This window comes from Bufo bufo, chromosome 3 (assembly GCF_905171765.1).
Source record: "Bufo bufo chromosome 3, aBufBuf1.1, whole genome shotgun sequence".
Lineage (NCBI taxonomy): Eukaryota > Metazoa > Chordata > Amphibia > Anura > Bufonidae > Bufo > Bufo bufo.
Window position 1 is genome coordinate 301,993,786 of NC_053391.1, and position 12,060 is coordinate 302,005,845.

General features: G+C 39.0%; 1 protein-coding gene across 1 annotated transcript in view; it reads left to right on the forward strand.

Moving 5' to 3' along the window:
• CUEDC1 (CUE domain containing 1) overlaps positions 1-11,826 on the forward strand; it is a 247,841-nt gene extending 236,015 nt beyond the window's left edge. The window contains exons 10-12 of the mRNA XM_040424225.1: positions 2,454-2,512; positions 3,680-3,752; positions 9,728-11,826. Of these exons, the coding sequence (XP_040280159.1) occupies positions 2,454-2,512; positions 3,680-3,750 (130 nt within the window). The 3' untranslated portion in view covers positions 3,751-3,752; positions 9,728-11,826. The remainder of the gene's footprint in view (positions 1-2,453; positions 2,513-3,679; positions 3,753-9,727) is intronic.
• Positions 11,827-12,060: the final 234 nt, after the last annotated feature.

Consider the following 12,060-nt stretch of genomic DNA (forward strand, 5'->3'; position numbering starts at 1 on the left):
CATGATGGGACAAATTTATCATACATGTGACATTTGATGGGATACATGAATATATTTTTATGTTTGTTTTAATTGCAATATGAGGCAATATATGAACAAATAGAAGAAGGATAATAGGGGAGGAATTTACAGAATAATTTTTTTGTTAATTTCCTTTAAGAATGAGTCTAAAAGGATTGCTTAGGATGTCTAAGGGCTCATGCACATGACCGTATGCCAGCCTTGCTCTTGCTGCAGACCACAAATTGCTCTGCACAGGCACTGACCATGTGACCACCGTCTGCAGACGCAGACCCATTCAATTGAATAGGGTCCGTGATCCGCATCCGTCGGTCCACACCACCAAAAAGTAGTGCATGCAGTACTTTTTTGTGGTGCAGAGGCATGGACAGAAAACCCACGGAAACACCCCGTAGTGCTTCCGATCCACGCCTCTGTTGCGCACCAAACCGTATCTCCCGTATCTGTTATATGAAGTGCACGCGGCTGATGCCCATATATTGGAGACCCGCTGTTTGCGGGCCGAAATGTAAGCATGGCCGGGCAACAGCCGTGTGCATGAGCCCTAGATCTGTAGGCTATAGTTTTATAAACTTTTAGTAAGGACTTTAAACGGTGACAATCCCTGTTGTGTTATAATGATTATAAGGTCACTTATTATTATTATTTATTATTATTAAAGCGCCATTTATTCCATAGCGCTGTACATATGAGAAGAGGTATACATACATAATACAGACAATTGCACTAATCATAAACAAGACGAGTTACAAACTGGTACAGAAGGAGAGAGGGCATAAAAGGCCATTCGTGTGCCAGTCTTAAAAGAAAGCTGTTTTAAGGTCTTTCACACTGCGCCTGAAGGATACGTTTACTGGATACACTGGGAAAGTTCCTGGTGAATATGTTGGCCTTGGTTTAGCATTAACTGCCTGGTTTCCAGTTGTTTTACTGTAAGAAATATAGCTCTCAAAATTTGCTATTTCATACAGAGGCTTCCCTTTTCTTTAATTAAGAAGCAACTATGTGCTGACTTAAAGGCGTTGTCTGAGTTATGTAAAAAAAAAAATTGTAGATCTGATGGTCAGCAATATATACATAGGCTAAGCAAGTTTTAGGGAAAAAAAATATTTACTCATTTCGATAGTTCAGTTCTGACCCTTTGTTGACATGCAGTTGTAGGGCTTTGGGGGTGTCTAACAATCTCTGAGGTTTTCCTCATGAATATTTGTGGGTGTCAACAAATACTGCTTTTCCCTTCTCCTATTCTGCAAAGGGAGTGAATTAAATTGCTGACCTGTCTGCAGTGTGACTGTTGGGATACTTATGTTGGATATGTAGTACTACAAGTCCCAGCTGTTTAGTACAATGACATTACTGATACACACAGGATCTTCTCCCTACCTGTTCTTGCGCAATGCTCTGCAGACAGCAGAAGAGTGTAGAGGAGAGAACTCCTCCAGTCTGTCAGTTCTGTGTCTGTAGGGTGAGTAGGGAGGGAAGATCCTGTGCACAGCATTTGTCTCTTCAGTGCCTGAATAGGAGGAAACCCTGCAGCTGCTCAGTACCTGAGGCAGAGCCTCTAACCCCGAGTCTGTGCTGCTGATGGTAGAAGGGGTTAAACTTTGCTGAGGAATCCAGTGGGAGGGGAGACACAGGGCAGGCAGCTCAGCCAGCATATCTAGCAGTACAGGGGGCGGGGCTTGTGGCTCCAACCACAACAGCCTTTACAGTGAGGTTCCATACACAGACATGCTCCCTCACCTCATCAGAGCTGGTAAACTCTGACATCACAGGTCATGTGACCTTCAGCTAACTAGGAGAACAGGGCCATTGTAGATGAATGAAGTGAATTGAAAACCCTTAACATTTGCTTAATTAGACACTTGCAAAGAACAAAAAAAAAAATTTGACAACCCCTTTAAGATGGTGAATAATAGCCGTGATGTTAATTGTCCAAGGCAAGATATTCTTCAAAAGATTATGGCCTATAATAAGGTGTTTTTTTTAAATCGAGGATTTAAATGGCAAATGTTTTGCAGAAGCAATAATTGCACAGCTTGGAAGTAATGAGGGGCAACCTGTGGTGGTAGCCTGAAGAAACCAGACATTTCGTAATACCATCTGATTTTAACCCGTTCCCCACCGCCTTAAGTATTTATACTTTTGGCGGTCGGGACTTCAAATATGGTGCCTGGGGCTCATGTCCGCGACCAGTGGTAACGTTGATTGCGGACTTTTAACCCTTCAGATGCCATAGTCAATTGTGACCACGGCATTTGGAGGCGTAAAAACACGGAAGCGGAAGTGTATTCTGATTCACCCCGGCAAAGATCCCAGTTATTAAGGGGTTAGACACTAATCTGCAGCTACAACCAGAGCTCTCGCTAATCCCTACAAAAATGAGTCTACACTACTTATGCCACTAGTTTTACCCTTAACAAAAACTGCAGACTTGGAACAGCAGCCTCTACGGCCAATCTTTTGGATGATGTTGAAGGACATTCATGTGGTAAGTTTTTGTTTTTTATTATTCAAAAGAGATCAGTGTGTGATAAACCATGTAATGTGAACGGGAACAAATGTCTCTAAATATATCGCAAGCATACACTTATAAACACATCAATTATAATCTGGTTTTTATCTAGCTTAGTAGTTACATTCTAGTCTTGAACCTGTCTGATTATAACTGCTGCTTCTTAGGCTACTTTCACACTCGCGTTTGGTGCAGATCCGTCTTTTATCTGCACAGACACATCCGCACCAATAATGCAAACGCTTGTATCTGTTAATAACGGATCCGTTTGCATTATTCATTTAAAAAAAAAAGTCTAAACTGATCCGTCTTGACTTACGTTGAAAGTCAATGGGGGATGGATCAGTTTTCAATTGCACCATATTGTGTCAGTGAAAAACGGATTCGTCCCCATTGACTTACATTGTAAGTCAGGACAAATCCGTTTGGCTCCGCATTGCCAGGCGGACACCAAAATGCTGCAAGCTGCGTTTTAGTGACCGTCTAAAAAACGCAACGGAGGTCAAACGCAGCCAAATTGATGCATTCTGAACAGATCCTTATCCATTCAGAATGCATTGGGGCTGAACTGATCCGTTTTGGGCTGCTTGTGAGAGCCCTGAAACGGATCTGACAAGCGGACCCAGAAACGCCATTGTGAAAGTAGCCTTACATGGGGTAGGTATCTGTTTATTTGAGCTTTGCAAGTTAGCATGCTAACTAGCGTCTTGAGGTTCCCCTTATATCGTTGTGTAGATTTCACTAAATTGATTGAATGGATTATCCAAATTAATTACAGATCTGTCCCATGACAATTAATGCTTTATAAAAAAAAAATTACTATATGCTCACTTCTTTCTCCCCCACCTTTCTAAGCACTGCTGGTATGGTCGTCTTCTACTGTTAGTATACAAGCCTGCAGTGGTCATGTTCTGTATAACTGCAAGTCACTTACTGCAGCCTTTTATGCAGACCAGATAGGCCCCATTAAGAATGGCGAGGGAGAAAGAGGTTGAGTATATAATAATATATATTTTTTTAAAGCATTAGGTGGCATGGGGCAAATTTGTAAATAACTTGGACAACCTCTGTAACGAGTAATAAAACAGGAGTAGGGCATTTTTCTCATTTGGTCACGTATATCTATTATTCTCATTTGGTCAGATGAAGATGTTCAGGCAAGGTTAAAACAACTGAACAATGAAGGACGGGAAACCCACAAAGAAGGACCATGAAAGTTAGTCTTATTTTAATTTAAATCATTATAATTCATAATCAGATAACACTTTGTTTCTATGTTATTTGCTGATTGCTATGGACAACATTGGCTAGTTTTTCTTTTAGATAGTTTTGATAAATCTCCCATATTGGGTATGCTAAGGACCTGTCAACTCCCTTGACATTCCTCTTTTAATAAATAATTGCATTTCTCATAAAATATCAACAATGGAGCTTAGAACTAGAATTTTGGAGCTTGATATAGTCCTGCAAATGTATGAATATATACAACTAAGCGATTCCATTTTCCATTGTCAGTCGATATATATTGTGACCATACATATTGTGACAAAACCAATATCATGTATATTGTTCAGGGTCAGTGGTAGTCCTGGTGTTTTTTTTTTGGTGCCAAACATCACCAAAAAAAGAAGTTGTCACACAATTTGTGCCATGAGTGAACTTTTTAAATAAAACTACATTCTTTAAAGACATTACAGTATTTCACAGTTAGTCCAATAACATTGTAAACTATTTGCTTTTACTAAGTTATACAGCCTTAGAATTAAGTGATTTTTTTTTATTAGCTGTTGATGTGTTAGGACTAGATATTATTTCACCAGCGGTGGGGTACAGCTATGAGCAGTCCTTTTGCTACGAGGATGGTGGGATTCTCTTATGGCTAAGATATATAGATCGTGTCTTTGTTATTGTCTTCATCTTTATAAGATTTTAAGGAGTTTGTTGCATCACCAGAATATCTGGGTCTCCAATTCATGGATGAGAATTATGCAAAATCCTTGAAATTACTTGAGAATTGCTAAACTGAGCTACAGACAGTTACACACTAAGGTATATTGTAAAAAGAGTGCCACCAACAGCTTTCTCGATTGGGACAGCTGCCACCCCTCCCCTTGAAGAAGGGTATCTCCACAGGACAGTATTTGCCTGTTCGTACAAATTGTAGATCCTTAGGGGAATTTGAGAACCAGTCTACAGAATTGGAATTTAGGTTTAGGGCAAGGGGTTTCCCCAAAAGAACCTTGTAAATGGCTTATGGACCCAGGCCTACATTACACAAAGAGATGTCCTCCTTGATCCTAGGCCATGTGATCATGATACGGGGTAACCAGGCTGGCCATCAGACAGTGGGAGCTAATAGACATTCTCAGAAAAATAGTGGAAAATCATAGGGCTTGATCTGGATATCTGTGATATTATTACATGGCAATCCGGAGTGACATGTAAAAGGGGGGAAAAATCCAGGACAGACTTGTTTATAGCCATTTGGCTCCCATTGTTCGCCAGGATACTTGGTTGGAGAGAAAATTTCCAGGAGCATACAGGTGCGGTTAGTGTACGACGTGTGGGTTCATTTAGATGGGCAAAACTATAACTAGTGCTAACGCCAGGCATACATAGAGATACATCACTATGGGAACACCCGGTGTGATTTACTGTATGTTATCATTTGTCCATGCTTTATTACATCAGCAAGACATTACAATAGTTCCTGAAGGAACATTGGGGAACACATTAATGATGTTTTGAATAAAAGAGATTCACTAGTGCGAAATACTGTAATCTTCTTCAAGAATTTAGTTTTAATTTAAAGGTTACCTCATGGCACAATTCAGTGCATGTCTGATGCTGAAAAACTTATATGACCTAGGCTAATAATCAATAAGACCATCACTGACCAAAACTCAGTGGTATAAAACATAACTTTTATTAAAAGGCTAATAATAAAATGTTTATCAAAAGGACGTCAGGGCGCTGGGAAGTCTTATACTCCAAGCAATTGAATTTCTACATCTGCCAAAAAGGGGTGGCGATTGGGATAACCTCATTCTTAGTAGGCGCAGTGGATCTATAGAATGTGATTGCTTTCTCCTCAGGGCCTAAAAGATTGTTTATGCTTTACTTGCTTCATGTAGTAATATCATATATGAAGTATCCTGTATCATCATTATTTGACTTTCTCTACTTATGGTATTTCACTCATCCCTCGTTTGATTGATTTCTGGCTCTATGCCATTTCTATGACATATCTTTCTATTGAATTTAAAGGGAACCTGTCACCGGGATTTTGTGTATAGAGCTGAGGACATGGGTTGCTAGATGGCCGCTAGCACATCCGCAATACCCAGTCCCCATAGCTCTGTGTGCTTTTATTGTGTAAAAGACCCCGATTTTATAGATATGCATATGAACCTAAGGCCTCTTTCACACTTGCGTTGTCCGGATCCGTCGTGTACTCCATTTGCCGGAGGTGCCCGCCGGATCCGTAACACGGCAAGTGAACTGAAAGGATTTGAAGACGGATCAGTCTTCAAAATGCGTTCAGTGTTACTATGGCACCCAGGACGCTATTAAAGTCCTGGTTGCCATAGTAGTAGTGGGGAGCGGGGGAGCAGTATACTTACCGTCCGTGCGGCTCCCGGGGCGCTCCAGAATGACGTCAGGGCTCCCCCGCTCCCCACTACACTTTACCATGGCAAACAGGACTTTAGCGTCCTGGCAGCCATGGTAACCATTCAGAAAAAGCTAAACGTCGGATCCGGTAATGCGCCGAAACGATGTTTAGCTTAAGGCCGGATCCGGATTAATGCCTTTCAATGGGCATTAATTCCGGATCCGGCCTTGCGGCAAGTGTTCAGGATTTTTGGCCAGAGCAAAAAGCGCAGCATGCTGCGGTATTTTCTCCGGCCAAAAAACTTTCCGTTCCGGAACTGAAGACATCCTGATGCATCCTGAATGGATTTCTCTCCATTCAGAATGCATGGGGATAATCCTGATCAGGATTCTTCCGGCATAGAGCCCCGACGACGGAACTCTATGCCGGAACAGAACAACGCAAGTGTGAAAGAGCCCTAAGAGGAGTCAGGGACAGGATTCATCTCAGGTTAATTTACATATGTATCAAATCGTTTTTTTACGCAATAAAAGCACACAGAGCTGTGGGGACTGGGCATAGCGGATGTGCTAGCGGCCATCTAGCAACCCATGTCCTCAGCTCTATACACAAAATCCTGGTGACAGGTTCCCTTTAATATCCGTATGTATTTTTGTCTTAAAATTATATTAACATCCATGTTGTTTTCATATCATTGGATAAGCAATAACCCCCACTTTTATTTGCCTCGTCTTCCATTTGGATCTCTTTATGAAAATTGCCTGTTTTAACCTTAACGGGCCTGCTATTCATACAGCGAATCATTGCTGTGTGTTAGCTTTACAGCGGGACTCATGTATAGCTGGCATCCCTGCAGCTCCATGGCAATTATAGCGAGCCCCTTCTCCTAGGTGAGCTAATCCTGGTTCACCGATGGGATTCATTACTGATGTGTAGTTGGCGGGTCTGGATTCTGGGGGCATGGTCTTGCCTATTTAGCTCCGGCCTGCAGCCAGCCATACGTGCCTGTGGGTATGCATAAGTGTTGTATACAAATGGGCTAAATGTGATCTTCTGTATTTAGTCTCAACTTAACAACAATTTCTATTATTTAATCCTTTTGATAAACATTTTATTATTAGCCTTTTAATAAAAGTTATGTTTTATACCACTGAGTTTTGGTCAGTGATGGTCTTATTGATTATTAGCCTAGGTCATATAAGTTTTTCAGCATCAGACATGCACTGAATTGTGCCATGAGGTAACCTTTAAATTAAAACTAAATTCTTGAAGAAGATTACAGTATTTCACAATTATTTGCTTTTACTACTTTGTGCAGCTTTAGTTTTGTGATATTTTATTAGCTGTTCAGACAGAAAGGTAAATTTAGAATTCATCTTAACGCCAGTTAGCTGAGAGCACTGAATGGTGGGAGCTCAGATTACCAATGCACAGTAAAACCTATGCTGTTAGATTATTTGGTCACTGTCTGCGCCAGTCAGAATTTTTTGTATTTTATATTTAGTAATGCAGATCTAAAATGTAACAATGAACATGGTCAGCATTAATTTCACAGTGATGCAATGATGGCCTGCACTAAGATCATTCAAACGAATGCTACCAACTTGCATTATTAATATTATTAGTTGATGGCTGTGTCTACAGTTTGCACTGGATATGCTTTTATATGCCTGCCAGTTCCGTTATGTACAGCCACCCAGTTCCAAGTGCAGTAAGAAGCCACAATGACATCTTAACTATTTTTTTAAAGAACATACAGATATAGAGCACAATGCAGCACCAAGAACTTGTACTCTTCATCTTCAATATTTTTATTTTTTTGTCTGTTAAAAGCAAGTAAAGTACACCTAAAACAACTCCAGTAGCTAAATGCATTGCCATTAGTATTTCTCAGTAACCATCATTTGTTTGAGGCATGAAGTGATCAATGTCCACTTGGATATCATATCACTTCTGCTTTTAATAGCCTTGATTGTCAAATCTAAAATAATACTTGGGCTTCTTTTCAAGTTTTTAGTTCATGATGGACTAGAAAAAAGTATTCATTGAATAATTTTTCCTTTGATATCAGGGGTCAGCTTCTCAGAACTCCCCTAACCCCTGTTCTGTGTCCTCTGCAGTCACTGTACTTATATTGCAGAACTAACTAAGTAGAAACAAGTAAAGCTTTAATGTGGCAACTTACATGATCTTCTTTTCATGTTGTTAAAAAAAAATAAAAAAATCCCTGATATTTTTAGTCATCTCCCTAGAGGCAGTGATGAATAGATGGCAAAATGTTTTTTTATAGCTGTAGAAATAAAGACCTTAACCCCTTCCCAACATCCGCCATGCATATACGGTGGAAGACAGGTCTTTAAAGATGACAAAGCAGACACTTGCCTCCAGTATTTGTGATCAAGACCACACTGATCACGGACATTTAACTCCTCAGATGTCATAGTCAATTTTGGTTTCAGCATTTGAAGATCTTTTACCAGGAACCGGCTGCCCCCTGTGGCCAAACAACCAAACACCTCCCCCTGCTATGCTCCCCTGTGAGCTGTCTAGTGGGCACGGCTGCCAGGCCTACCTTAGTCATGTCGGGGCAATTTTCCCTCAGACTGCAGTGGTAAACCATTGTAATCTATGGTAGAAGGGATCTAATGATCTAATGTTTAGTTCATTCAGAGGGCTAAAAAAAGTAAAAAAATATATATATTTTTAACAATGAAAAAAGTTATTACAATTTTAAATGATTCCCCTTTCCGGGTAGAATGTTGACATTGTGGTTTTTTCCCCCCAATTCCACCCTATTTATTATTTTTCTCCAGCTTCCAACTATATTATATGGAATATTGAATGGTGCACAATATATAACTTATATGGTAAGCTGAGAAATAAAAGTTGTTTATGACAGGAAGGGGTTAAAGGGAAAATCCAGTCAAAGTGACCTAGGCTCACTGGTCACTCCGACTTCACCATTGTAATCTTCTTAAATGTATCTATAATATATCAGGACATCATGACTGGATATAAAACTAAATGATCTACCCATCTACACTGATGGGTTGTTGGAGGAAGTAGTACCAGTTGCTAATGCATGAGATGGTGTGGTCCTTCATCTAGTACCGAATGGGAACATAAACTGCATGAAATGCAATTTCCTGAATAAAAACATGTCAGGTCTTCATTTTGTATCAGGCTGCTGTATTTTGACTGCTGAGGATGTTTCCTGCCAGGAGAGCGCTAACTGGTATTGATGTAGTAAATATCCTGTTATTCATCCTGGTAATGTATAAAAACATTGACTATTGGTTGTTAATACTGTATTACCCTTGTGAGTAGGGAGCTGTCCTGACACACTTTAATATTGCCCAGTTAGTACTGTAAATGGCCAGTTGTTGATTGATTAATTCATATCCAGGAATTACTTCATGAGAAATACAAGTATTCACTAAAATAGATGTTATCTGGAGAGCTGACTGGTCCTCTTGAGAACAGACCACTGAATATAGATAACATTACTTGTCATTTCATGATTCATATGTGTGTGTGTGTGTGTGTATATATACTTGTGCTTTGTTTTGTTATTCTAGATCTTAAGACTGGTCAAAAATCCTGCATGGACCCGGTTGGCTGATAAGAAGATGACTATGAAAAATGAAGTGATTGGCTATCTGTTGCAGTGCAGTCCATTCCGTGTAGAAGATTGAATATATATGGCACAATTTTTAATCACATATTTTACTATTTGATGACCGCATTGAAATCTCAGAGAGTTACTTAGTAACTATACAGCTTTAATATTAGTTGTGTGTTTTAAAATGGTACTGATTACGTAGAACTTTTTTTTTTTTTTTACATTTTCCTCACAAGGAATAACATATCCTGTTACTGAAGACGTATTTGATATCCATATATGCTTACACATTTTAATATTGTGTGCGCAATAAAAATGCCCTAAAATGCCCATTGTAAGTAATCTACATCACTTTACGTTCATTGGATGAGTGAGCGGTGATGTCTGATTAATAAACTGTTCTTGTTAACCAACATTCGACAAGGTTAGCCCTGTGCAGTCTGGGGAAAAATGGTTCATGTGCCGGCCACAGCTCATCTGACCCAAACTCACATCATCATAAGTGATTGCTGTTGACTGTGGGTCTGCTATATTGTAATGAGAGAGCATCATAAATCACTATAATGCTTTGAGTTTGCATCAGATGATTTGCTGAAATGCAGCCAATACACAGATCGTTTTTCCTGGACCTCACATGGGTCTGTCACCGGCCTTAGGCTCCAAAAGGACTAAAATGCAGAAAAATCTAATGTTCTTTGTTGCCTACCACCACCAATCAGTGCAGCTTTTGTTTTTCAAAAGTAGTGTAAGAATTGAAAGCTGCACTCTGCACTTTTTTCATAAATATATATATGCCATTGTCTTCAGGCCTGATTTATTTTAAATGGACTTACAAATAGCCAGCAACATAGTTACTGACGTGATGTTATGTAATGGTCAATTTTAAAAACTAGACTTTTTTTTAACTTTTGGTAGTATAATCCTTTGAAAAATTGACCAGTATAGGCTAAAATAAGCAGTTACCGTAATTTTTTAATTATTTGTCTAAACTAGCATTTGATATAGTCATTAATATAAAATAAAAAAAACAATAATGATAACTAGAGCTTGGAATCAAACTTAAAGTTGTAGGTGAAAAGTAAAATATTTTTTCATATACCTGTACATCTGCTTTTTAAAATATTTTTTGACTGCAAATTTTACTTCTTAGTCTACATCTGAAAAATGCTGTTGGTGGTTTGCTGCCCTTCATGAACCTCTTTTCAGTGGTATGATCCAAAAAGACTTGGTACTAGCCATTCAACATAGTTACAGTCAAATCTGCGTATGAACACAAATGATGTATGTTGTTAAAACACATGCATGATGATGTCAGCAATCCTTGTTTTTTTTTCCAGAGATGACCCAGATACAGCAAGGTTATAGCTCTTAAGATGAATGAACCTACTTATACCCAGAATGATGTTACCTCAGTTCATGCCTCTCAGTCCATTCTCATCATTTCATTTCATAACCATCCTTCATTCAGCCTTCATTGACTAACATGTGGAAGACATCTAATTGGCTAGTACAAAATTCCAATCCTTATCATAAGTCTATTGGCCGTTGTAAACTAAACTGATATTCTGATAGGTTGATTGACTAATCCTGTTTTAGTGGTGGCAGTTGTATAACTTAAAATGTAGAGGGAAAATTCTTGTCCGGCCACTTCTGTTTGCAGGTGACAGCCAATAGTCACCTTTACCGTAAACAGAAACAGTTATCCATTGTACTCCCAGCACAAGAGTCTTCGCTGGCCTAGAAAACACTGAGGTCTACATTTTTGCATTTGATTTAAACAAAAAGGATCTTATCTCACCTTTAGACATCACCTAGGAGATGAAAATAGCTTTTGACTGTAACTATGATTATTGGCTGATTAAATGTCCTCCAATGTTAGATCCATGTAATGGCCATGTGTCAATATCGTATATAATACATATATTAAAAATATGTAATATACCAATAATGTAATGTCGGACATGTGTAGTAGTGTTTATGCAGTACAAATAATTATTTAAAGAAAAACAATAATAATACAAATCACCGTAATATACAATTTATTGTGCCCACGTATCACAGTTTCAAATGTTTGGTTCGGTGGACTAGGATATTGTTGGTGCCTAGTGCCTGTTTGGGAAGATAAAACATTTTAAATAGTTGTTATTCATAATCATTTAAATATACCTGTTCTTTAACTTTTTAAAGGGGTTTTTCCTACAAGCAGCATTTTTTTATCTGTGCAGTGGGAGAACTCAGCTGTAACTCCCAAAAAATTGGATAAAGTGCAGCTCGGCGATTAGTAACTGG